We start from the raw sequence: 27,686 nt of genomic DNA on the forward strand, positions 1-27,686 counted from the left end.
CCTGAGAAAATTTATGCCGTTAGAGAGTTTAATAACAGCTGTACAAGAGTAGAAGTGAACAAGAAAAGAAATTTAACGATCGTTCAGATTATTTTAAGGGACAATTTATACACAAACATGAAGGCGCAAGGGAAAGATACTTATAACTCAGTATGTGTACAACATAACCCGGTTAGCGGAGTGTGAAGAACTGTTCTCGCTAATTGCCACACATCGTTTAACCATTGATAAAAATAACCATTGGTACTTCAAAAAAAAGTATACGTACGAAATGAGGGGAATAAGAAATTCTCATTGACACTTGAATATTGTCTTCCCAGCCCATCTGCTCTGCTCTTCACCTTTTGAGCGATGTATACAGACATCTCGCACTATAAGCTCCGTCTTTACAGCTTTAAGCACCAGAGTATACTTCTACAAAGACCACAGAAAGAAAAAACACTCAGATTTACATTCTTCTTTCATTTGAAAAGTAAATAGATTTCTATTTGAATTAAATTCAATAATGAAACAAAAAGAATAGAAGACATAAAAAACAGCTTAAATCTGCCAGTATTTGTTGCTGCCTTGTCAACTATTCTAAGCATACCATGTCTCAACAAGGTGCCCAGTTTCAGCGTTCTTGAGTATCAAAATCAGCAAATCAAGCAAAACATGAGCCCTGCCACGTTCAAATTATTTAAAAACAACTAGAAACACAATTCAAACAAATAAAAAGAAAATCTAACCTAAATTATGACTCCATTACCCTTAACCTCCCAGCGAGGTCAATAACATGAGCCTTAGAAAAAAGTCTGAATAATGAACTAATAAAAAACGGAATCACCGATTTCCTATACATCGTCAAATCAATCGAATACAAACCAGAACTTTTCTTGTGGACGGGGACTCAAGAAATTTCCATTGCCTTTAATTATACGGATCGTACGAAGGACACCTTTTTGGCTCAACTCTTCTAAACACCATATCTCATTAGTTTCCCAATGTTTTCAGTAAAAAAAATTAAAACAAAGTTCCTGAGAAATTTATGCCGTTCAAGAGTTTAACCATAAGCAAACCAGTGAATATCAACTGAATGAGAGTTGAAGTAAACAAGAAAATAAATTTAACGATCGTTCAGATTTTATAAACGAAATAGGAGAAAAAGTAAACCATCATGTTAATGAGAATAACCTAGTAAAGAGTTGCATTGAAAACAACGATATTTCTCCCTTGAACGGTAGCTGAACCTCTGTCCCAGCACCTCTGAATTTAATTAGTCCTAAGAAAGCCATACAAACAAACAATAAGCATTAAGGATAAATTAGAGAACTAGATGCAATTCATCAAATCGTAAAACGAAGAAAAACTAAGCAAACATATACCTAAAGCTTTGTGGGCATATTGTTCATCTTGTTGTCCTCCTCCACAGGAAGAAATAAGGCGGAACAAGGCATGGTGGAACATCTTGGACCTTGAAAACTTTATAAGCTTTGAATCAGATGCAGGTTTCGGATCATAAGAGTAGACCGGATGATGAGGAAAAGAGAACATTGATATTCCGGAAACCAGTGATGGAACGGAAATTGACTACATTGCAAATAGAAAATCATGGAAGAAACTTACAGCACAAGATAGGAGAATAAGAGGAAATCAGAGAAACCTCCAATGGATTCGAACGTTCCAGAAGCAAACCTTCTTTTTCTTCTTCCCATTTCGGCCCCTGGAAAACTGTTCGACGTCTGTTTCCTCACCCACTGAAAAGAGACAGTAACTTGGGCCTTCAACCCATATAACGTTTCTACAGGCCAATAATTTATTATTACAATAATTAGTCAATAAAAAAAATATATTAGGCTGAAAGCGACGAACTAGATTTGCAAGAACTTAGGGGGGCAAGAATTATTTTTTTAATATATAATTTACTGATTTTAGTCACTATTAATTATCCTACATTCTTCAGGTAAAATCATTTTCCACAGTTAAAAATTACATTTAAAAACTTATTCTAATTTTATTTTTGCCCTATTTGAATTTATTTTCAGTTTATATTTAATTTTGACTCCACCCCAGTCTTCAACAGGCAATCTACTCCAGTGGACATAGAATAATTTGGAATCTTAGTTGCTGAGGAGTTAAGCACAAGAATACAAAAGAAAGATTCTTTCTACAAAATTTCAAATCATGGATACGTACAGGTGAAAGAAAAAAAAAACAGAACAGGGATAGAATGACTTCATACCCACTCCATGACGAGTCTCCCATGGAAAGCGCATTGTGACAATAGCTTGAAATACTTAACCGAAGGAAACATACAGTTTACAAGAGAAACTCACTGACACTTGAAAATTGTCTTCCCACCCCATCTACTTTGCACTTCACTTGTAAAATCACTGACACTTGAAAATCGTCTTCCCACCCCATCTACTTTGCACTTCACCCTTTGAGCGATGCATATTCGCATATCGGGCTTTAAGCTTCGTTTTTGCAGCTCTAAATCACCGGAGTTTTCTTCTAAAAAGATCACAGAAAGGGAAGAAAAAAAACACTAAGATCTACCTTTTTCTTTCATTTGAAAAGTTAATAGTACAAACCAACAAAACATACCTATACCTTTGTGGGCTTGTGGTTCATCTTGTTAACGCTCCCGCAGGAAGAAATAGGTGGCTTTGAGAACTTTCCTACGCCTTTATTTATATATGAGTTTCAGATATTCCGAGGGTCTCGGGCTTCTTCTCCGACAACTGGATAAATCAGAACAGAAGGCCATTGGGTAAGGCTAGGGCTATTCACCGATAAAAGGATGTGCCTGAACTGAATCCATGATCGCACCACGTCTTTACTTCCCACTTCTCAACCAACTCCTGGGAAGAGATACTAGACAACAAATCAGTACAAGTTCAAGAAGAAGAAGAAGAAGAAGAAGAGAGAAACGAACTTGGTTTTGGGCTAGTACATCATCCTGGCAACGGAAATGGATGTGGTGTAGTGTACCATAATAATTTTTACAAGGAATTCCTGCAACAGAATTATAATTAATTAGCTACACTAGTGTGTCAAAACAAGGCAAAGACTTACGTACCCACTATGGTGTAGGTACCGGAAAATCAAGCTCTGAACTTGGAATGAAGATAGCAACATATCTAGAGACAGTAAGAGACATATATGTGATTTAATACTTTAAGACTATATTATAAAAAAATCTTGTCATTTTCTACTCAACAAATTTAAAAATAATGGAAGGACCTGTAACTAAATATATATTTCAACCACTTGATCCCATTTCGGTCCCTACAAAACTGCGTCTCTTTCCTCGCCGCTCGGAACAGAGCCCATATAATGTTTCTATAGGCCAAATACTTCACAATAACTTAGGCCAAATCAAGTGGTCTAAAGTGTGTCTAAGAAGTGTGCATAAAGAGAGAGAAATTCTAATAAATCTGTGCCAAGACTCAATAGAAAAGCCAAGAGAAATGGTGCATAACCTGAAATATCACTGAACACATGGCAATTGGGAAAAAAAAAAAAAACACACTTACCTCACACAAAGCTCAGTAGCGGCTACGAACAGAGTCAGCAAGCCGTGGCAAAGGTCCAAGACTCAACGAGTATGTTCTCATGGAAGCCATTGGCAAGTTCTTGGGATTGGCTTTACTTTTCAGCCACGAAAGATGCTCTAAAGGCAAAATTTAGGTAAATTTTAAAGTGAAAATAGAAAGACCAAATTACCAACAAGAAAAGCGTACCATCAATTTAGAAGTTCAATACTGACAATTGAAATATCTCAAAATCTTTATCTTGTTCTCCCCATGTTCTCGGGCAAAGCTCAGCGGCGGCCACGAACAGAGTCAGCAAGCCGTGGCAAAGGTCCAAGACTCATAATTCAGAACGAATATGTTCTCATGGAAGCCTTTGGCAAGGGCTTGGTAGCTTTACTTTTCAGCCAGGAAAGATGCTCTGCAGGCAAGTTTAGGTAAATTTTAAAGTGAAAAAAAGAAAGACCAAAATACCAACAAGAAAAAGTGTACCATCAATTTTGAAGTTCGATACTGACAATTCAAATATCCCAAAATCTTTCTCTTGTTCTCCCCATCTTCTCTTCTCCTATATCGAACCTGCTGACACAGTTTATAGACAAACAAGAAGTCACACGGGAAATAAATTTATGACTCGATATTTGTACGACATAACCCAGCTACGGAGTATGAACATGTATTCACCAATTCTCACACACATTTTTAAACCATTGAAAAAAAAAATTGTTACTTTAAACTAAAGCATATGTACAAAATGAGGGAGTATGAGAGAAACTCACTGACACTTGAAAACTGTCTCCCTATCCCATCTGCTCGCTCTTTTGAGCGATGCACATTGACATCTCGAGCTTCAAGCTTCGTCTCCGTACCTTTTAAAGCACCAGACTATACTTCTAAAAAGATCACAGAAAGGGGAAAAAAAACAAACACTCAGATTTACCTTTTTCTTTCATTTGGAAAGGAAACAGGGGAAAAAAAAGATTAAAAACCAGCTTGAGAAAATTCCTGTGAAAGTTTTACGAATATCAACTGAAAATTAATTCAAGGAAAAAACAAATCCAGATTGTTCTATAACAAACTACGTTCATCTAATCCCGACCAAAAAAAGTAGAACGAGAAAAATACTTGATCCCCAGTACATAGAAGATGCTGCTAAAGATTTAAAAATCTCCATTAGTTTTTCCCTTGAACCTCCCAGCGTCTTTGAAATTAGTCCTAACAAAGAAGGGTACAAACGATAAGCATTAAAAAGGTTTTTAAAAAAATGCATGTCATCAAATCGTAAACCGTACAACCAACCAAACACATACCTATAGCTTCGTGGGCTTGTTGCTCATCTTGTTGAAGCCCCCGCAGAAAGAAATAAGAGGATTTGAGAACTTTCCTACGCCTTTATTTAGATACGAGTTTCAGATCTTGCGAGGGTCTCGGGCTTCTTCTCCGACGACTGGATAAATCAGAACAGAAGGCCATTGGGTAAGGCTAGGGCTATTCACCGATAAAAGGACGTGCCTGAACTGAATCCATGATCGCACCACGTCTTTACTTCCCACTTCTCAACCAACTCCTCGGAAGAGATACCAGACAACAATTCAGTACAAGTTCTAGAAGAAGAAGAAGAAGAAGAAGAGACAAACGAACTTGGTTTTGGACTAGTACATCATCCTGGCAGAAGAACCCGGAAATGGATACATCAACGATCACTCCATGTCTCAACTTCCCACTTCTCAATATGATATGTCAAATCTCTAATCACCATTTGTGAATACACAATCCCACCTTCCTTTTCAACAACCCAACTCCATTTATCCACAGAGAGAGCAGTTTTTGGGTAATACCACCTTCTTTCACCATATTATACCCTATGTACTTTCTACCCCCAAACTATTTACATACATACACATACATACATCCCTACCAATATACTTTCTACCCTTAAACTCTTTAAGTACATACCACAACAGAAAATGTCAACAACCTTTCCCTCTGATCTCAACCAGCTCCTGCGAAAAGATAATAGACAACAATTCAGTACAAGTTCAAGAAGAAGAGAGAAACGAATTTGATTTTGGAATTCCTGGCTGAAGAACCCAGAAATGGATGCGGTGTACCATAAGGATTTTTACAAGGAATTCCTGCAAAAAAAATATAATTAATTAGCTACACTAGTGTATCAAAACAAGGCAAAGAAAGAGAGACAGAAAGATAGAACATATCTAGAGACACAGTCGAGACATATATTCAATTTTCATGTTTGTATGTGATTTGATATTTTAAAACTCTATATTAGCAACAATATTATTTTCTGCAAGAGAGATACAAATTTAATAATGAATTCTCCTGGATACATTTCATCCACTTCATATTTTTAAACCTATAAAATATATATGACTAGTCTCTTTTTGAAAAAAAAAATGAAAAACAAATTGAGATAACAACAAATCAGAACCCCAAACAGGAAAAGTGATCTTGATATTTTAGCAAACATAATCTATGAATTTCTACTAATTTTGTAAACAAACAAAGACACGGTTTAGAACTGAGTATTAGGAAATTCTGAACATTCAAACAAATTAACAGAGTGAAGAGTAGAGAGATCAAGAAACCACTATGGAGTAGAAATTGAGAGCCGCGTGGCGAAAGAAACCAAACGCTGTATCATCTTTGCTGCAAAATAAGAACACCCGCCACAGAGAATAATATCAATTTTCGGAATAACAATATGAAAAGAAGGGAGTTAGGAAAAGAATGAATACCCAGTTTAGGGCTTGTTCCGACTGAAGTTGAAATCCTTCCCATTATAAGCAACAAATCCTTCAAGCAAAAGAACAGTATCCAATTTTGGAAGAACAGTGTGAAGAGAAGGGAATTAGAAAAGGGTAATTTTAGGGTTCGCTCCGATCAAAGTTGTTATCCTTCCCATTTCAAGCGAAAAAAATAAAGAAAAGGGTCTCTCTTCTCCACCCGAGCCGCGCTTTCACCGGAACACCACTAGGCCGCCGTGATTCTCTTGGCTTCACCGTCACCGATCCCAAACAGAGGCTCTACGGACGGGCAACTAATACCCAATCCGCACTAGCACGAGCTTCTGAGAGGGACGGCGTTGACGATTTGGCCGCGAGATTCCGGCGACGGCGTTGTGGCTTCCCGGCGACTGCGACGGCGGGCCGACGGTGGAGACGAAAAAGAAACCCTAAAAACACGGAATTAGAGACGAAAAAGAAACCCTAAAAACACGGAATTAGAGACGGGATGGGGTTTTCGTTTGGCTTTCTAGGGTTTGTACTGATACTCTCGTTCTCGGAGGTACGCGACGGGACTTGTTTCGTTGGACAGCGAATCTCGATCTCCACCCCCGCTTTTAGCCCGAAAACCGCCGCCGGAAGAAGGTCAGCCGGAGGGGTTGAGACCTGGTGGTGGTGTGCGACTTGGCCTCACGGACAACGCCGCTGATCGACACCACCAAATCCAGGCTCTGCAGAAGATTGAAAACCCCGCCAGCCAACGTGGTCGGTGGCGGCGGCGTCGGGGTTTGGCGACGAGGCAAAGACGGACTCGCTGGGACGGCCATTTCATCGAAACCCTAAATCGCCAGACGAACTGAAAAGAGGCAATAGAAGAAGAAAGAAAACGAGGGAAGGAAAGAGAGAGAGAGGTGAAGAATAAATAAACTCCCGCGAATGTACACTCTTTTAAATAGCTGAGCTGGTTCAACAGCTGTCATATCTCTATTAATAACTAACCGTTGCAACTTTCCCTTTTTATATCATCCTTTCCTTGTTTCCTTTTTTGTTTTTAGATAAAATAATTAAATATTGACCATATATTAAATTTAATGAATTGCTTGGCCTTCAAGTTGCAACCTATAGCTGTAATTGTACACTCAACGGTGATTAGATTGTGGACTCAAGATGTTGGTGTAATTTGTTGGTTATGTTATTGCTCTTCTGTGTTATTGACTAATTATCCAAAAAACAAAAAAAATTATCAAGGGATTATTCAATCTTAAGCCACCTTCATTTCTTGAGTTTATTTTCATTATAACAATTTTCGCGATTGTTTTTCAAGGTTAGTGACTGCAGATTTGTAGAACAAAGCTTAAGTTTATGCTCTTGGCACTTGATAGCTTATTTGTCTAAATTAATTTATTTTCTTTAGTACGTTCGGTTTTTTAATCACTGGTAATTTTTAGTAATATATATATATATATATGTATATATATATATATTAACTGATTTATTAATATATATTAACTAAGCCGAAAGTGTTGGAATTTCAATTTAGCAGATGCTTAATAATTTTTGTAGCCAACTAGTTGTGGAAGGAGATTAAAAAAAAAAAAAAAAAAAAAAAACCAATTAAGTATTTTTTTTAGTTTTTTTGTTTCTGGTTAATAAATAAATTTAATTAGTCAATAAAAATTGATTAATTACATAATAAGTAATTATAAAAATTAGTTAATGCACAAATACTTGTTAGCCCTGCAATTTTTTAAAATCTTGATTGGGCTATTATTATTATTATTTGTTATGAATAGATGAGCTGAGCTAGTTCAACATCTGTATCTCTCAGTTAATAATACCAATGTTTTTATATCATCCTTTTCCTGGTTTCCTTTTTTGTTATAATAATTTATTAAATAGAGAGAAAATTACTATATTAAATTAAATATAATGAAATCGCTTGGCCTCCAAGTTGCAACCAATAGCTTTGAAAAATAATAATCCTCAATTTGTCCATCCCATTATTATCAGGACTAAATAGAACAACCATTTAGATTTGATATTCGTTTGAAAATATTCTCTCAGCTCTCTCTCGTGGGTTCTCTCGCTTGAGGTGGGTCTGAGTCTTTTGCCGTGGTCCCTTTCTCTCCGTTGGTGATGGAGGACCTGTGCGATAGGTGGTCAGAGATGGGTATCGAAGATGAAGATGAAGGAGATACTTTGGTTTTTGACGGTGAGGAGCTCGTGAACTCCGCAGCGGATCTGTCCGACTGTCTTCTGGGAAGGTTGTTGAGGAGAAAAGCCTTCAATAGAAACGCGCTCAAATCTGTGATGGCGAAAGTGTGGAGAACAGCCGGAAAACTTGAAGTGAGCGACCACGAGGACGGAATCCTCTGTTTCCGGTTTGAGAAATCCGTTGATAAGAAACGAGTTTGGGACTCGGGACCTTGGACATTTGACAAGTCCCTCTTGGTCTTGGACGACCCTGAACTTGAGAAGAACTCCGGCGATGAGTTCCGCTTCGTCGAGTTCTGGGTCCAGCTCCACGGGATCCCACTCAAATACCGATCGGCGCGGATGGGAGAATTGATCGGGGGAAAGTTAGGCCGCACCTGCAAGGTGGAGAAGACCAGAGACGGTCGGATTAGCGGCGAGTTTATCCGGGTCCGCATCGCCATCGACGTCGGACAACCCCTGAAGAAAGGGGTTTTCATTAAGCTCGGAGCTGCTGTTGAGAAGTCGTGGATCGCTTTCCGGTACGAGAAGCTCGCCGATTTTTGCTTCTTATGCGGGCGTCTTGGGCACGGCGAGCCTGAGTGCCGTGACAAGGATGAGGCTCCGAACATTGGCGGTAAAGCTCTTTTCGGGGCTTGGCTACGTGGCGAATCTCCTCTCAAGTTCGGTCCTAGCACTTGGACTTTCCACGGCACCAGATCTCCCCGGGAAGAGGGTTGGGATGGCCCTGACCCATGCCCGACGAAGCCTGGCTCGGTCCCAGCCAACTCTGCCGCGGAAGACAAGAAAATGAAAGGGGATAAGAGTCCCAGAAAATAGTCGGGATCGACGAGCCGTGACGAGAACGGAGCACACCAACCTGAGAACGGAGCACCCCAATCGGAGAACAGCGGTCCGGCACCGATGGATTCCGAGCCGTGTGAATCCCGGGGTAAGGCGCCGAAGGGGAGCAAACCGGCGGCTAAGATCTCGGTGGTGAGGGCTGCTGCTGCAGAGCCGGCTGAGATCTCGACCCGCCCGGAAGCGACGATCCAGGCTGAGACGGCGACAAAGCCCGAGGTCGCGAACCAGACGGCCGATTCGACTCGCCCGGAAGTGACGACCCCGACTGCGACGGCGACAGAGCCGAATCCAGCGAAGCCGACGGGTGGGGGAGCGAACCAGACAGCCGATTCGACTCGCCCGGAAGAGACGACCCCGACAGCGACGGCGACTGATACAGCGAAGCCGACGGGTGGGGAAGCGAACCAAGCCGCGGAGTCGCTTCGCCCGGAAGAGACGGCGACAGATCCAGCGAAGCCGACGGGTGGGGAAGCTAACCAAGCCGCGGAGTCGCTTCGCCCGGAAGAGACGCGCCGGACGAGGTCTTCGATCCAAGTGGAGACGCCGACAGTGACCGCGAAATCGAGGCAGGTCCAGCTGGGGAAGACGCAGGCGAGTGGGCCCACTACCGCTCCTCTGGCCTCCAGACCGTTGGGATGGGACGCTCCTTCCCCGATTTGGCGGAGCAAGGATACTGCGACTCCGGGCTCTGAGAAGAACGTTGCTACTCTGGGAGATCTGAGAGCAGAGAGTGGGTTGGCTTTTCAGAAGGAAATAAGGAAAAAAGGAAAAGCAAAAGTAACGTGGGTATTGGCGTTGGGCGCGAGGATAAGAGAGAGAGAGGTGATTTTTTGCCAACTCACCCTACTGTTGTAGGGCCCACGCCCAATACCTCTACAGACCTTAATATGGGCCATGAGAATAATGTGTTGGGCTTTCGGAAAGGGATCTCAGATTTTGGGCCTAGTCATAACCAGCCTGGAGCGTTTTTTGGCCCAGTTTCCTTCAGCCAAGCTGAGGCCAATTTAAAGGCTGAGGGGATTGATGCGACGGGACCTACTTTTACTGATGACGGTGGGACGGGATCCGATCCCACGCTGTCGGCGGAGGGGAAGAGCGAGAGAGGATCGGGGAAGAGAAAGTCAAGCGAACGCCTCAGGATTGGTAATGTCAAGAGAATGGCACGACTCTTTGAAGCCGGAGGCGAAGGGAAGAGAGGCTCAGAGGAGGCGACACGCTACCCCACGGTTACCCAGGTGAACGTGCGGGAGATGGTAGCTGAAACGGGGACCGGGTCCAATGAAGAGAGTGGACCAGGGAGAGTGTTGAGACCCACGCTCGACACACAGGTAAGTCCTTCTACCACCCCTCATTCCCATGCTCTTAAGCTTGATACAGGACATAGAGACTTACTTTCTGCCACACATGACCTAGGGAGGAGAGATTTATTTTATGTTACTCGTTCTTTGGAAGTTTCTAGTCCGCTAGATTCGACCTTAGTTGCTACTGATGAGAGAGCGGCGCCCCTCGAGAGTGAGGGCCGCCGAACGCGATGATAGGCGTTATCTGGAACGTCCAGGGGTTAGGCAACCCCGGGACGAGGTCAGCCCTCCTTGCCCACGTTCGTGATCATAGTCCCGATTTTATCTTTCTATCGGAGACTAGACTACGGCGTGAGGGGGCTGAACGGGTGAGAGTGTTGCTGGGTTTTGATGGTTGTATGACGGTGGACTGTCTTGGTAGGAGTGGAGGCTTGATGTTACTTTGGAAAGAGCCTGTGAAATTCCTACTCGGGACATTTTCGAGATATCACATCGAGGGAGATCTGGTTAACGAGTTAGGTGAGAGTTGGAGATTTGTGGGGATCTACGGAGATCCTGTGAGCGCCCAGAGGAGACATACTTGGGAGCTTCTTCGTCGCCTCCGGAGCTCTTTCACGGGTCCTTGGTTAGTTGGGGGCGACATGAACGAAGTCGCCTCCAACTCTGAGATTAGAGGAGGTAGAGACAGGGGTCCCGGCCAGTTATCTGCTTTCAGAGAGATGATTTCGGATTGCGATATCCATGACTTAGGTTTCGTGGGAGACCCCTTCACCTGGCGCAGAGGGAATATAGAGGAGCGCCTGGATAGATGCCTTGCGAGTCACGAGTGGAGCGATCTCTTCCCTTCGGCCACAGTTCGACACTTGAGGTTCTGGAGTTCGGACCATAGACCCCTTCTCCTGCTTACAGCGGGTTTCAGAGATCGCCGGCGGAGCAGGAGGCCGAGGCGTTTCTTCTTTGAGGAGTCTTGGATTGGTGAGCCTGAGTGTGACGAGCGGATCCGTAGAGCTTGGGAGACGGGCCAGAGTGGTGATCAGAGTCCGAGCTTAGCTGATGCGATCTGTCAGTGCAGACAGAGCCTCTCCCGCTGGGGTGGGGAGAGGAACAGAGAAATCAGAGACAAGATTGAGAAGCAGAAGAAGATCATTGAGCTTGCGGGACTATCGGGCCCTGATTTCTGCATGGAGTCCTTCAGACGGGAGGAGAGACAGCTTGACGCCTTAGTTCAGAAGGAGGAGCAATACTGGAGACAGAGGAGCAGAGTGTCCTGGATGCGGTGCGGAGATAAGAACACGAAGCTTTTTCACCGCAAGGCTTCTGCTAGGAGGAAGAGGAACGCTATCCGAGGACTGGAGGACGATCACGGGGATTGGCACAGTGGAGACTCTGAGATAGAGAAGATCGTAGCCGGTTACTTTGGCGACATTTTCTCTTCTGCGAGGCCTTCTTCGCAGAGAATCGAGTTAGTCTCTGCAGGCGTACAACCTAGGATCTCAGAGGCTTTGAACGCCGAGTTAGAGCGCCCTTTTGAGCCAGGGGAGGTGAAAAAGGCGCTCTTCTCGATGGATGCGATCAAGGCCCCGGGAAGTGACGGCTTTCCCGCAATTTTTTACCAGAGATATTGGGACGTCGTAGGCGAATCGGTCATGAAGACCTGCCTTGGGATTCTTAACGACGGGGACGAGGTGGCCACCATTAATGATACTGTGGTCACCCTTATCCCCAAAATCGAGGACCCGAGACAAGTCAGCGATTTTAGACCGATTAGCCTGTGCAATGTGATCTATAAGATAGTGGCCAAGTGCTTGGTCAACCGTCTTAAGATTACTATGCACGACGCTATTTCCGAGTCCCAGAGCGCTTTCGTTGGTGGTAGACTGATCTTCGATAATGTCATGGTTGGTTTCGAGGCTCTCCACACGATGAAGCGGAAACGCTTCGGTAATGGAAAGTGTGCGTCTCTCAAGCTTGACATGGCGAAGGCTTTCGACAGGGTTGAGTGGGCCTTCCTGGAGTCGATGATGCTGAGACTTGGATACAGCACGCGGTGGGTGCACCTTATCATGAGATGCGTCACCTCTATCAGATTTACCTTCAACATCAACGGCTCCATCCGAGGCAATGTGACTCCTTTCAGAGGCCTCCGCCAGGGGGACCCTCTCTCTCCTTTCCTTTTCCTCTTCTGCTCTGAGGGCCTCTCGAGCCTCTTTCGAGCGAGTGAGGAATCTGGAGCGATTTCTGGAGTCCGGTTCCGGGATCTTCATGTGTCACACCTTTTCTTTGCGGACGATAGCTTGGTTTTTTGCCGAGCGACACCTGACGAGTGCGAGAGGGTTACTGACATTTTACGGACTTATTCTGAGGCCTCGGGCCAGATGGTGAACTTTCATAAGTCCGATGTTTGTTTCGGTACGGAGGTCAGCGATGAGGAGGGGGAGGTTCTGGCCCAGATCCTAGGTGTTAGGAGGACGGACTGCCATAAGCGATACCTGGGTCTTCCCGCGTTCACTGGTCGGAGGAAGGCAGAGCTTTTTGGTTTCGTGAGAGACCGCGTTTGGGCTAAGATTAAGGGTTGGAATGGCCTCTCCCTCTCACAGGCTGGCAGAGAGGTCCTCATTAAATCCGTCCTTCAGTCGATCCCCAGTTACGTGGCCTCGTGCCACAAGATCACGCTGCGTTTGATTAGAGACATCCACTCGGCGATAGCCAGATTCTGGTGGGAGGGTGGAACGGCGACGAAGAAGATCCACTGGTGCAAGTGGGAGGACCTCACACGACACAAGTCTAAGGGCGGGATGGGCTTCAGAGATCTGGAGAAGTCCAACCAGGCCCTTTTGGCTAAGAGTGTCTGGAGGCTGCTCAGGAGACCGGATAGTCTGGTTGGTCGAGTCTATAGACAGAGCTACTTCCCCGACGGTGATATTATGACGGCTCTCCCTGGCTCGTGTAGCTCCTCCATATGGCGCAGTCTTCTTTGGGGTCGTGAGATCATTCAGTCTGGTTCGAGATGGCGGATCGGGGACGGGGAGTCTGTGTTGGTCATGGGCGACAGTTGGGTTCCGAGGGACAGACCGGGCACCTGGATTGACCCCCCTTGGATTCCCCCCAATATGAGGGTAGCTGAGCTTATGAGACCCGACGGTAGCTGGGACGTTGATCTTATCACATCGATGTTCGGTGTTGAGGACGCTGCGGCGATCCTGAGTATTCCGTGTGGGGGTGAGGGCTCTCCTGACGTGCGACGCTGGCACTACACTGAGAACGGAGAGTACTCCGTCAAGAGTGGCTTCCGTGTCGCGATGGAGAGAGCCAGTACCCCGGCCGCCAGCTCTTCAGACCCGACGGTGTTGGAGAAGTGGTGGACGAAGTTCTGGCAGCTGAGGGTTCCTCCTAAGGTGAAACTCTTCTGTTGGCGAGTCTGTTTAGGCCAGATCCCGGCCAGAGCAGTCTTAGCTAAGAAGATGATCACCTCTGACGACAGCTGCCCTGTCTGTCAGGAGGCGAGAGAGACTGTTTTCCACACTTTTTGGGGTTGCAGGTGGAGCAGGAGAGTCTGAAAAGAGGTGGGCTTCGGCCACATTCTTCCGCCTTTCAGAGACGGCGATGCTTTCGACGCTATCCTCAGAGCGACGGAGACCCTTGAGGTTCTTTTCCATGAGCTTTTCATTACCATTATTTGGGAACTTTGGAACCACAGGAACAACGTCTTGGCCGGGAGATCAGCTTGGAGCCAGCCTCAGCTAGTCCAGTGGACGGTGAGCTTCCTCGAGGAGTACAGAGCGGCTACGATTGGGGAGACTCCGACGAGCACGAGGGTGACTACGATCCCCAGATGGCCCCCCTAGGGACGGGACCCTCTCGATTAACGTCGACGCGGCACTAGATCGCGACCGTGGAGGCTTCGGTGTCGGTTGTATAGTTCGAGACCACACCGGAGAGGTGATCGCCTCGCAGACGCTTTTCCTGGCTAGGGGGTTCTCCCCCCAGCTTGCGGAAGCGTATGCTGTCCTCCAGGGCATAGAGCTAGTTCGCAGCGTCGGTGGCAGGAGAGCGGAGATCCAGTCCGACTGCTTGGGGGTGGTGAGGATGATCGATGAGGGCGTGACGCCTGCGACAGAGCTTGGGACGATCTTGCACCGCATCTTCAGAGAGGTGAGGGAGCTTGAGGTTTTTCGCATTTTGCATATTTCTCGTCTTTGTAATGTTGCTGCGCATAATCTAGCGCGCTACGCGGTTAACCATCACTCGTCCTCGACCTGGCTGGGTTTAGTCCCGCCTTGTTCGGAAGAGGCCATTAGGGCCGATGATCGCGAGTTGAGGTCCCGCGCGGCCTCCTAGGGCCCTGTTTGTTTGAGTTTTTCTGTTTCTTTACCGTTTGGTTCTGTTTCACTCTTATCTTTGTAACCACGGTATTCCTCCGCCATACGTGAGGGCTTTTATGATATTCCGTGGCTCCGACCACGTTTCCTCAAAAAAAAAAAAAAAATAGAACAACCATTTTAAATTTTTTATTTATATGTTAAATTTTTCTTGGAAATGATCAAGCACGTGCAAACCCATCTATATAGAAGGAAAAAAAAATAGTTTTGTATAAATTTCACCAGCTATATTATTATTGAGAAGAATTGCTTAAAAAAGCCAACAAAGTTCAACAGGGAGGTCTGGTGTTCAAGAAATTTGCATAATATAATGAACTACTTTGTTTGGAGACCGTTTATGAAAAATAATATATTCACTACAGAGATCATCAACAAACCATATAAAGTGAGTCTAATTAAAAAGGCTTTGTCGCCGAAATTCTGTCAAAAGGGTCCAAATATAGAAAGTTCATATGTTGATTAATAAAACAAAAAATTAGCTACGTAAACCACCTAAATTATAGAAATTGTAAATTAACCAAATTTTGGTAAATATTTTGTATATAGTCAACTTGCATACGTGTCAACTTATTAACTACCTATTTTTTACATGTTTGCCCTTAATAATTTCAGCCAAATTTTTAAATTAAGCAGTTATTTTTTTTTTAAATTTGAATAAAATATTCTAACCGATTAGGCAAATTTTCAAACATGGAATTTGAATTTTTCAGCAGATTTTGAAAATTTCAGCTGCATGTTTCTAGTTGATTTGATTTCTATTTTCGGTTTATAGCATTAAATTACAATCTTTCAATATTTTCCATTTATTGAAAATCTAATATTTATTTTGGCCACATTTTTCGTGATCCCTTTTCTTGGCCACCAATTTTACATTCAAATTGTATATTCTTTCGGCGTGTTTGATAATTCCAGATTGTTGAACGTCCAAATTTCTCTTTCACTGTTTTTCATAACCGTCTATTCGCTTGACTGTAAATTAATATTTTCATTTTATTTACAAGAACATTTACAATACGCAACACATTAACATCATAAATTTCTTCCTCGTTGACTTATTAACACCATATTTACACCATGTGTAACGATTATTTTACAACAATTTACTACAATTTACAATTATTAGCACCATATTTACACCATGTGTTAATAATCCCACGTATAGAAGAAGAAATCAACCATATATTTTGTTGATATTAAGAAAAATGAAAACGTGAATTCAATTTGGCGTAAAAAACTGAATGGCTATGAACAAACCACGATCTCATCAACGATCGGGTTCGACAGGTACATGAAGCGGCTCGAGATCTTGTTCTTTGACTCCGAGTCCAACTCTGGCGGATTCAACGCTCTGCTCAAAAAAAAAAAAAAAAAAAAAAAAAAAAAAAAAAAAAAAAAAAACTCTGGCTTCACAAAACAATGAAAGCACAAACATAAAGACAACATTAAAAATAAATTATGAGGATGAGGCTTCAGAGGAGGAGTTTTTTCAATATCACCGCCAAACTCTGCAACTTTTGATTACATAAATGAAACCCTAAACTCAAATGTCTCACATTCTTATGCGATTTATTTTGAGGATCGATGCAAGTGGAAAAACTTGCGGCACAACTCGGATCCTCACATCGATCTTACCGAACCTACACCTCGCCGCCGACCTCTCCCTCGCCGTCTCCACCGTCAGTTACTCCCCCGTCAAAAAAGCAAATGGTAGAAGTTCTCTCGATTCGATATAACTTAATAACCCATTTTAGTTAGTTTTATTTGAAAAGTAGCTGTCATGGGTATATAAGTCATTAGGCACATATACGCTATATTTTTTTTATTTTTACCTCTTAAAAACTGAATATGGTGTAGTTTTACACAGTCTGAGATTACCCCTTTGAAATTATCCCAATCAGCAATACTTTATCAAGCCATGGCCCACATCATTAAATGATGAATGTTTAAAAAAAAAAAAGAAAAAAGGACAACCTAGATGCTAATTGATATTTTAATTGTTTTAGTTTCGTAGTCTGACTTTATTTCTTTTAGCACTATTTTTCATTATTCTCTAGTGTGTTTTCTATTGTATTTTATCGAGTACGTACAAGTTACAGCATTTTTTTTTTTTTTGAATAGATTTGGAATTACCACTAGTACTATATATATCATTTTAAATGGATAAGTAAATGAAATACTCATTTATACATTTTTATATAATATTTGGAATATATAAATCTTCTTCATGATATCATATTTATATACATAATGAACAATTATTTAGATAATAGACACATCTTACTATATTACTGCCCTTTCCTTATTGATTACGTCATGGTCTCTTGCAAACTTTTTAATACAAATCATGTCCCTTTCGTTTTGAATTCACAGCTTTTTCCGCATTAAACAAGTAAAACGTTTTTTTTTTATTTAACGTAACGTAATTAATTATCTAACGTAACCTACTAGGTGAAGGGATATTTATTCTCTCTTTCAAGAGAGTCAGATTCCAAATTTATAAATCCCTTTATCACCGATCATATTTTTTACTCTCCTAAAACATAATTATATAAACATGCTTTAGTTGTGAATTAATGAAATCAAGGAACGTGAATACATGACCTTGGACAATTGTAAGATTTTGTAAAATTTCTATACGATCATCAATATGATCTTGATACGTTTGTTGTAACGATTTTTTTAACGATAAATTCAATCAAAGTCAGTTTAGCTCATATACAAATTGTATGCACAAAATGTTCCTACTCAGTAAATTTATGCTTTGTGTTTCACTTATGTAATTTTAAATCTAACTACTTTAGCATAAACTAATCATCGACCAAATTTAAACGTTTTACCTTGATGAAATATTTCATATCCACGACTACAAAAATGAGATTTTACAACACTTCAAAAATGTTGTAAAATGATTCTACAACACTTATATACCGTTGTGTAATCCAGTGTTGTAGAAAGCTTCTACAACACTTAAATAATCGTTGTAGAATCCTGGAGAGTCTTCAACGCTTAGCTAACCGTTGTAAAATCGCTAAGCGTTGTAGAAGCTTATACAACTGCACAAATTGTTGTAAAAATTTCACATTTTCTCGTCGCGGCGAGAACTTCTACAACGGTTACCTGTACCATATTGTAGAAGGTCTTCGACACAGGCACATGCATTTCTCGCAGCATCGATGCATAGTTCTCACTGCGGCGAGATATTGTAACGTTGTGTAATGTTGGAAGAATTTTTTTAAAAAAATCTTACCGCGACAATATAAAATTTTCGCCGCGACGAGGTATTCCAAAATCGAGTATAATTAAAAAAAAAAATTATCGCCATACCAGCTTTTTTTTTTTGCTGCGACAAGCTAGAATTCCTACTGCAAAATGAGCCTATGCTTCTATAACTATACTAGTACTATTGTAGAAACTAATATTTATTATTAAAAAAAATACGTCTTCGCTTTCTAGGTTTTCCCAATTCATAATACCTGAAAAATGAACTACAAATCCAAAAGAAAATGTTCACATTTTCAAAACATATCCAAAAGCAAATATCTATATCTAAAACATTAACATGCATCCAAATCATCAAAAAAACATTACAAAAACCTAACTAATCATCGCATTCAATACAATGCTTGTACGTAACTTATCCATTATTCTCTTACTCTCTCTATATTCTCCGATGTATATGATTTCTTAGATTGTAATTTTCATATACCATATACAACAATATCACACATATAAGCTAAAACAAAGTACTTGCATTCCATATCTTCGTATTGTTTACGAGCATTTCCAACTTTGATTTAAGTTGATTGGCCGTTACTTTGGACGTCTTGGTGCTCAGGCTTGAAATCCACAAAAATTCTATAACACACAAAACGTAAGAAAATATACATTACAATGATATTAAAAATAGTTCAAAGAACAAAATTTTCCTTTTTTATCCATTGAGTTTAAATTGGATGACATTTTTTTTTCAACGGGTCGAAGAACATCGCGCTATTTTTCCAAAGGTCGAGGACAACAAGCATTCAATGCTCGTTTATATTGTACTGCATCAAAACTAGTTGACCAACTTTACATTGCCGTATCACATTTTCAAATTCCTTGACTCTTTTGGACAAATAAGTATCGTCGCCGTTGGTTTTGATGTGAGAACTCACGCTTGGTTCTACAAAACAATAGTCTTGACTCTTCCTCACTTATACGAGCCTTGAGTGTAGATAACTATGACAAAGAAGTATTGAATTGATCAAAACACTAAATATTGAGTATTGATATTAGAAAAAGCATATAAAAGAAACACATACTTCATATAAACCATTATGCACCCCGCGCCTAATTCCTCGTATTGCAAAAAATCGGAAATATTTTCAAACGCCACCGAAATCGGGATCGCGGCGAGACTATTTTCTTCTAAATCTTGTCCAGTTAATAACAACTTTCGTAGGGTTTGAAGATCGGTGCAAAGATCACCAACGACAATTCTAAATTTTTTCTTCTAAATCTTTTTCAGTTAATATTTGGTAATAATTGTCAATAGGTAACTGGATTTATGATTTTCCGCCTTTGTTTTTTTATACTACGTAGTTCATAATCGTTAACATCTGTTAATGGATTTTTGGGTTTACGTTTTTCGAAATTTTATAAAAACATGTGTAGCTAATATTCGTTAATAACTGTTAATAGTTTAACATCTTCATCTTCTTATGCGGTAATTTTTTTTTCTTCTCGATTTGTTTTTTCTTTTTTGTTAATGAAGATTGACAATTTTTTTGTTTAATTTGTTTGTTACGTATGATGATTTTCAATGAAACAGTTACTAAATTTGTGGGATTTTAATTATTATGCTTACAAAAAAAGATAATTTAGGGTATTTAGGTAAAATACTAACATGTTTTGGCTAATTACCATAAACTAATCAAACTATGACTATATTGCAAATTCTATGTTTCTTTTTTTTTTTTTTTTTTTTTTTGAAAATCCTGATATCAGGTATATATTAAGGCAAATCTGCCAAAGCCAAAACAAAAAGTTCAGGAGGAACAGACTCCTCCCAAACCGCATCTGCATCTAATCGCAGAGCCTTTTTTGCCAAGCAATGGGCTACAGTGTTACAAGTTCGAGAGTGAAAAACAACATCACAAAACTCAAATTGAGTAGCAAGATTACCGAGAAAGGACTTCTGGCAAATTCTATGTTTCAATTTGGCTAGATCTCGATAGTGCCCTTTATTAAATTTCTTAGTTTGACGGTGTTCTAGGATTACACTTTCAGGCTACGCCTTAATATTATTTTCTGAAAAATATCATATTTGAAAGGTCCATGGTGTTATTAAAAGTCGCGCAAACTTATATAAACAATGGTGTAAATGAAGGATGCAACAATTTGTTTTTGAATAATTTCAAATCTTACATTATAGAATATCGCAAATTATAAATTACATTAGAAATGTAATAAAAATATAAAGGATTACTTTCAAGTTTCAACATGAAATACTTTAAAGTTAATATGAGGATTGCAGAGCAAGATATCACATCACAATCAAGAATTCTTGTCGAAAAATCGGATTTTTTTTTGGTAAACCAAGATATGAATCGTCCTAGGGGTGTTATTGATTCTATCAACCTATGTACTTCCTTGATACTCTTTAAGTTGCTTCTCATGTCGAGCATATGTATGATCTCTGATCTTTCTAAACTTGGTTTTCATGCCTTGCTCATTTACTATGTTGCCCATTTTATTTGATGTGACATCAAACATAAATTATAGTGGATTCAATAAAATCATATATTAATGCTTCAACATTTTAAGTTCTCTTAAAGATATAAGATACTATTGGCTCCAATTCAAATTTCAACTAATAGGACGTCGATGTACACTTCTATGGATATTCCGAGAAGCCCGTTGTTGGATTTACCGGTGATAAGTAGTGTCTTTGATATTCTTTAGATCGTAAGGCATTAGTGTATGTCTAAGAGACACTAGTTCATGTAAAGCAACTAATATGTAGTAGTGTAGGGATTAGTAAATGCTTTAGGCCCCTCTATCATTGCATTAAATGAGATCCTAATAAATACTCGTCAATTACTCAGAAGTACCGCAACGTACAGAGAATGTCCCTAGGCTGTGATTTTGGTCATCAAAAGATACCTATGAGGAATAAATTTAATGCAAATAGAGCATACTAGACTTTGGAAGGAAAAAAATATGGAAAATAATGAGAGTGAAATTTGAGGTTAATTATTAAGATACAATACAATATCTCATACCAACATTTGTAGGGTAGGTTGGAAAGAAAATGCCAAAACTTGAGATTGAGAAAGTGCCAACATAGGTTCACATTTCAAGTTTCTGTAGTCTACCCTTTTTTCTATGCCAAAGTTCTGCAACCAAATTATATATTATTTAACGTACACGGTCACTTGTGTCCAAATTAAGACAAAGGTGAAGACTGAAGAAGAAAAAGATGAAAGAAAACAACTGCAAATTTTATGGGTTCAAGCACTATTTTATGTCTCGTATCACACACACTCGTCACATTCAAATGTTGAATTAATAAATACTATTCGGCTATAACATGTTTGGACACATGACTAATTAACTTGATCTAAACATGCAACGCCAGTCTTGTTTTAAATTATTTCAAGTCCATATTTTGTTTTTGAACCAATTCATTTCATTTGCATGTTCGAATTTGCAAAAAAAAAAAAAAAAGGCGAAATGAAATTTTATTGTTTGACGTTTTTTTTGTTACTTTTACATTGGAAGAATCAAAAGTTCACCGAATTGAAAATCCCAACGGAAGACGAAAAAGGAAAAAGATAGGAGGGGCTATATGAAGTTGCGTAGTTGTATTGTAATCCTATTTATCACCTGGCATTGCATCTATAGAATTATGAAGTGTGTAGAGAAGGACAATTGATAAAATAAAGCATCTATAATGATGAAACAACTTTATAGTATACGGAAATTTAGCAAAAAAGTCAAAATATAGAAATAGAAGTATCCTTGGCAATACGTAATGATGAGATTCTGAAATATTCAACTATAGTCAAGGCAGGCCTTGTTTCCCACAAAAATAAAATCCCCACCTTCTCCGAAATAAATAAAATATTTACATAAAACAACTCAAAAATAATAATGCTAATGAACAGAGAATTTAAAAGAAACCATTTTTATTTATAAAAATAAAAAATAAAGAAGCCATTTTACGAAGATTAAAAAAAAAAAAAAAAAAACTACCCAACTCCCAAGTTGACAAAAAACCAAAAAACATCTGTATTATTAATTTACCAACACTCCACAAAGTTTAAGAAGATAATTAAATAATATACGAGTACAGTTAAAATATTCCTAGCTTTGTTGGTCAATGGTTCTGAATATCCGATGGACCTCTCCAGCAATTTCATCTGCTGAGCCTAACTGACAGTCATCCTCTATCTGCCCAAAAAAATAATACACATATATACATATATATATAATCAGAAAAAGTTTATTTTTTCATGAAAACACGAAATTCAATGTTTACTTTGACTTTACCTTGAGATTGAAAGAGTAGAGAATGGTGTGATCGGAAGAAGAAGTGACATTAAGGTGCAAAACCGACAGCCTGAGCTCTTCCAAAGCAACAATGGCTTCCAAAAGCTGTCCTGGCCTTTTGCTGCACCGAACCTTCAAATTCACGTGGGTCTGAATCACCGTCGCTTCTATCTCCGACTTGTTCTCCGCTCTCGCTTCTCCACCACCGTCTCTAATGGAAGATCTCGAAGAAGAAGACGAGGACGAGGAAGTGGAAGAAGAAGAAGAATGGCTGAGCACCGAATTTGAACTGATTTCTTCTCTCGGCTTTCTCATCCTCTTTTGGGCCTCAAGGGATTGAAGAAGTTGCTCTAACTCCTTCACGAAATCTATCGCGCCTCCGACGATCGACGCTTGGTCGCCCTAAAATAATAAAAACAATATTATAACTATCTTTAGAAAGAAAGAAAAAAAAAATAGTTAAAAGACTCGATTACCCTTTGAATGTATGAGCTTGGCATGAGTGACCTGAGAACGTTGAGATGGTCGTTCATTTGGCGTCTCCGGTTTCTCTCGACGGCGATGTGGGTCATCCTTTGACTCTCAACCTCTTCTTTGTTCTTCACCGCCCTAGCTCTCTTCCTCTTTCTTCTCTCCTTGGTCAAAGTCAAACCCTGCGTTGCCTTTCCCATCACGTCCTGGCCGGTCAACTGATCAAGACCAGCTGCCTGGTCTTGTTGAGGAGCCGCCACGGCTTCAGACTTCGCCGGAGAACCGTCGTCCACGTAGCTCTGACCGGAATCCATGATGATTTCATGGTGATGATGAGAGAGGTCGAAATTGGTGTCGGATTCCCATAACGGGCTTTTCTTCGCGTGTTGTAGCTTCAACAGTGTTTGGAAGCTGGGCTCTCTCGAGCCCCAGCAGAAAGATGGGTTCGTTGTTGTTTGACTCTGGTCAACGCTTTGAAGCATCTGAAGGAATGGCATTTTGTCTTCTATTTCGTCCTCAAACTCAAACCTGCCTAGCCACTCTACTTGGTGGTCAAAATGCTCACCAAATAGCTGCTCATGAGAGTTGTTTAATAATTATTAGAAGGGAAAAGAAAAAGGGAAGTTAAAGCAGGGAATTTTTAAAGTGGGTCTCTAGTCTCTACAAAGGCTTTGGTTTCTTTTGTGGAAAAGGAAAATGTATAATAAATGAGAGAGTTGTGACCTGAACTGAGAGTTCAGTTTTGAAACAGAAAGCAAACATGAAAACGGAATGAGAAAGGAATTTTGAAAGAGAGAAGCAGAGATATTTCAGGTTTTTGGTTTTTCAAGTATAAAGGAAAGAAGAAATAAATACAGAAACACTAACACACACATTGCATTGAATGCTAAAGCACTATAGAGATTAGAGAAGTAGATAAAAAAAAAAATAATAATAATAAAAACCTTTCTTGAGTTGATGCTACGGTAAGCAGCTAGGGATAGGAAGCCACACTTTTTATATAAAGAAATAAACTTCAAATAAACAAATTTGAAAATTGAGAAGAAGAAGAAAAAGTAACATAAACATACATTTGAGTGATTTATGGGTCCTTGAAGTCTCTCCATTACTGCCGAGAGAGTGGAGAATTAATTGCTGCTGTTGTTGCTGTTGTTGAAGCGTGCCTGAATTAAATCCAATTCCTAAATAAAATAAAACAAAAAATATATATATAAATATATGTCTCACTCTCTCTTATACCAACAACAACATTCCATAGTGATGCTAACAGAAGAATAGTAATAAATGTAAGACCCAAGAAGCTGAGCTGAGAGACCCCATGTTCTTGTACACCAACAACCAACAATATATATAGAAAATATTTATATATGTATACACAAGTATAAATTCCTCTGCGTGCTCTCTGTTGGCAAGTTTTATGATATACAGCCCTTTAAATAGGAATATAATAATTGCTGGTGTATTCTCTTGCCTTAAACGAAGGGCTCATAACAACACCGTGAAGTGATATAGAGAGAGAGAGAGAGCGAGAAAGAGGAGAGATAAACAAGCAGTGCAGCTCTATCTATGATCACAAATATTAGTACAATATAATAACCATGTAGTATTTTTATTTCAGCAAAATAATATTTTGCTTTTTAAAAACTGAGTACTACTACTGGGATTTGTCTCTTCGGTTAGATGAAGGTTGACATACTTTTTAACAAGATATTGGTTTACTTTGTTAACTCTCATTGAGATTTGAGAGTTGGTGAGAGAGAGAGAGAGAGAGAGAGTTGTCTGGTTTACAAGGTCCCAAGCATTATTGACAATGGCAGTTTTGTCCGGCTGTGAGTACAGAGAGGCTCGTGGCTTGTGGGCCCTTTCTCTCTCATCTCTCGTCTGTGTATTTGGATTTTGGACTGCGAAAAAGAGAAAGAAAATGAAAAGAGAAGGAAATGTCAATTAAGAGCTTTGGAAAGTCCTATGGATTTGTGTCATATTACTGTATGGTGGTGTGATTGAAAAAATATGGATATTTTTCTTTTCCGTTTCCCACATACTATTTTCTAGAAACCATCTCCCAAATAAATATATTTAATTAAATAAAATATTAATTTATTTTGCATGTAACGCAACTCTTCTACTGAATTTCACTGCGCACATGGGTTGTGGCAGAAATTGATGTTTTTAACAGTGTGGTTATAAGAGCCTTGTACTTTGCAAAGTTCTAATTTTATACTACTACGACCAAAATTGTATATATTAAGCACATAAAGTGTTAAAAGAAAGTATTATTTAAGCACATATAATAAGCGATATTAAAAGCTAAAACATTCTTGATTTCCAAAAATCACGGTGATAATCTGTATATATTATTTAGAGAACTCCTACGGTGGGACCGCCGTCCGCGTCTGACCCTCGGAGTGTGGCTCTCAACGTGTCGCCGTTGTGCACGTCCGCGTCCGAGTTACCGCTCTCCGACCGTAGTGCGACCGCCGTCGGTGTGCGCCGCCGGGCTCTTGCTCTCCGATCGTTGTGCGACTGACGAAGGTTCGCAGATCTGGGTTGGTTGGATCTGAGAGGTGATAGTAGATTTGGATTTTTGTGGTTGGTTTACTGTTTCGGTGGCTGGTTTTTTGTTTTCCTTTTAGTTACAGGGTTCTTGGTTGTTGGAGTATGGATCCTTATTATGCTTGTTCTGTTTTGGTTTGTTTTGGACTCGGATTAGCCGTAGTCTCATCTCCCGTAGTGGATTTCCTGTTAGGTTTTTATCTATGCAGGTTGAAGAGCCACCATATTCGTGGTTATCGGACCGAGTTTGGTTGGATTTTTCCATCGCCAATTTTTGGGTTTTTTAACGAGCCTCTTGTGTGCTCTATTGGTGCTTGTAATTCTTCCCGTTGTCGGAAGTTAGCACATCTCGTACTTTTACCGGAATTTAGTGTTAGATTCACCTCGACTTAGGTCCTGGTAATCCATGTACTAAGGTGTTTTCTCCTGTATTGATGGGTTTTTTACCCAATTTTAATGGAAAATCCGTTCTATTAAAAAAAAAAAAAAAGAGACAGAGAGAAGGAAAGAGAAAAATAATAGAAACGTACTTTTTTCTTAAATCGGTGTATTTTCATAAACATTATTTAAAATAACAAGGCTAGCTAAAATTTGGTTTTAACAATGAGTTAATTAAAAGATATTTATTATATAACTTACTTAAACTTCATACATTAAAATTATTGGTGAATTATTTAAATATTAAAATAATATACATGCATCATATTATAAACTACGTAAGCATGAATTGAGTTATTTGTTTAATATTTGAATAATTACGCTATAATTTTAATAGATGATAATCGTTTGTCTAGTAATAATATATATTTTTTAATTAATGATCCTAAATTTACAAGCCAAAGGTGTTTACCATCACCAAATAATCGTTGTGTTTTAGACTACATTTAGTCCAGGTTTGGGTGAGCAAGCTTGAGGAATTAAAAGATGAGGGATATGGACAAAAACAATGCAAGCTGAGTTTGGAAATATATGGTTGTTTGAGATCAAAAGACCTTCCAAATGGCTTACTTCAATGGCGCAAGGCACATCGTGGAAAAAGGCTTCAATTAAATACCTGGTGTTGATTTTCCCAAAATGTATAGTCCAGTCATCAAATCGGTTTGGAAAGTCCATTTCATGTGAGTTATTTAATCCTCTATTCATTTCTACTTGATTTTCATTTACGACCGAATGGTCGAATTATATTATTATAGACTGTGTACATATTACTTATTAATTCTCTTATAATGGACATTCTTATTAACAAAATGGCCAAATTATATTCTTACTAATCCTCTTCTAATGTACTTTTATTATCTCATGATTTTCTAAACCTATATTGATCTATCTATATTCCAATACATTTACGGAAACCCCAACTACCAAATTAATTTAGTGAAATGCAGATTATGTTATTATTCATAAAAGAGAATGATGCAATGTTCTAAGTATACAAATAGGCATAACTTTTAATGATGCAATGTTGGAGTTTAATGTCGTGCACCAAACCAAAATCTTAAAAATTTGTAAGAAAATTTAACCATTACCACCATTTTTTACTTATAACAACTTGGTATCCACATAAAACTCTCAACATAAGTACTCTACTGAATCTAGTATTGCACCACCGCTTCAATTTTTGAAATAGTCTTTTGCATCGGACAAGACCGTTTGAGCAAATTAGAAGACATCAATGGAACAAATCAGCTAGAGACACCAATTAGAATTCAGATTATTTGTGTAAACCTGAAAAAAAAATCACAACCATGACTAACAATAGAAGAAAATCCATTTTATCCAGCAGTAAAAGAATGTTCTTTAATAAGGGCAAGTTACAAAAATCAAGACCACATACAGTGAAATTCACAAGGGAGAGTAAGAAAAAACCGAAAGAAGGACATTCTTCACTAAACAAGTACCACACTTTAGAGCCTGTACAAGTCCACACTTCATACGCTACTTGAAACTGATCAGCTTGTTTACTTACCTACAATTAAAATTAGCTCAAGTACAAAAAAAAAAAAAAAAAAAAAAACTAATAACACAAGATCAACATTGATGCACAATTAGAATCAATATTGCAGTGATATCATATTGGGGTATATGGTACAACAGGAGTGAAAAAGACTATAAACACATATCTCTTACATCTCA

At 39.6% G+C, this 27,686-nt stretch overlaps 2 protein-coding genes and 2 long non-coding RNA genes across 6 annotated transcripts; 1 reads left to right on the top strand and 3 right to left on the bottom strand.

Moving 5' to 3' along the window:
- Nucleotides 1–300: 300 nt before the first annotated feature.
- Nucleotides 301–1,893, bottom strand: LOC149400237 (uncharacterized). The gene is made up of 4 exons (XR_016296485.1): nt 1,606–1,893; nt 1,365–1,461; nt 590–1,261; nt 301–414 (listed from the first exon to the last, which is right to left on the bottom strand). It is a non-coding gene; the product is annotated as an uncharacterized LOC149400237 (long non-coding RNA).
- Nucleotides 1,894–4,584: 2,691 nt separating this feature from the next.
- LOC149400238 (uncharacterized) lies at nt 4,585–5,302 on the bottom strand. Its single transcript, XR_016296809.1, has 3 exons — nt 5,157–5,302; nt 4,826–5,082; nt 4,585–4,730 (listed from the first exon to the last, which is right to left on the bottom strand). It is a non-coding gene; the product is annotated as an uncharacterized LOC149400238 (long non-coding RNA).
- A 3,093-nt stretch (nt 5,303–8,395) lies between these two features.
- On the top strand, nt 8,396–9,292 carry LOC149400239 (uncharacterized). The gene has a single exon (XM_089610401.1). It carries the CDS (start codon nt 8,396–8,398, stop codon nt 9,290–9,292), a length of 897 nt encoding a protein of 298 aa, XP_089466527.1.
- Nucleotides 9,293–22,244: 12,952 nt separating this feature from the next.
- On the bottom strand, nt 22,245–24,731 carry LOC149400240 (transcription factor bHLH57-like). Of its 3 annotated transcripts, none has more exons than XM_089613303.1 (5): nt 24,472–24,731; nt 24,071–24,163; nt 23,006–23,572; nt 22,530–22,931; nt 22,245–22,430 (listed from the first exon to the last, which is right to left on the bottom strand). In XM_089613303.1, exons 2-5 carry the CDS (start codon nt 24,104–24,106, stop codon nt 22,344–22,346), a joined length of 1,092 nt encoding a protein of 363 aa, XP_089469429.1. In that variant the 5' UTR covers nt 24,107–24,163; nt 24,472–24,731; the 3' UTR covers nt 22,245–22,343. The 3 variants fall into 3 exon arrangements, with proteins under 3 accessions (XP_089469429.1, XP_089469427.1, XP_089469428.1); XM_089613301.1 differs by having other exon boundaries at nt 24,071–24,181; XM_089613302.1 differs by having other exon boundaries at nt 24,071–24,181; nt 24,294–24,731.
- Nucleotides 24,732–27,686: the final 2,955 nt, after the last annotated feature.

This window comes from Urtica dioica, chromosome 4, assembly GCF_054948205.1.
Source record: "Urtica dioica subsp. dioica isolate 48M chromosome 4, U.dioica_male_clone48M_v1_H2, whole genome shotgun sequence".
NCBI classification, from domain to species: Eukaryota; Viridiplantae; Streptophyta; class Magnoliopsida; order Rosales; family Urticaceae; genus Urtica; species Urtica dioica.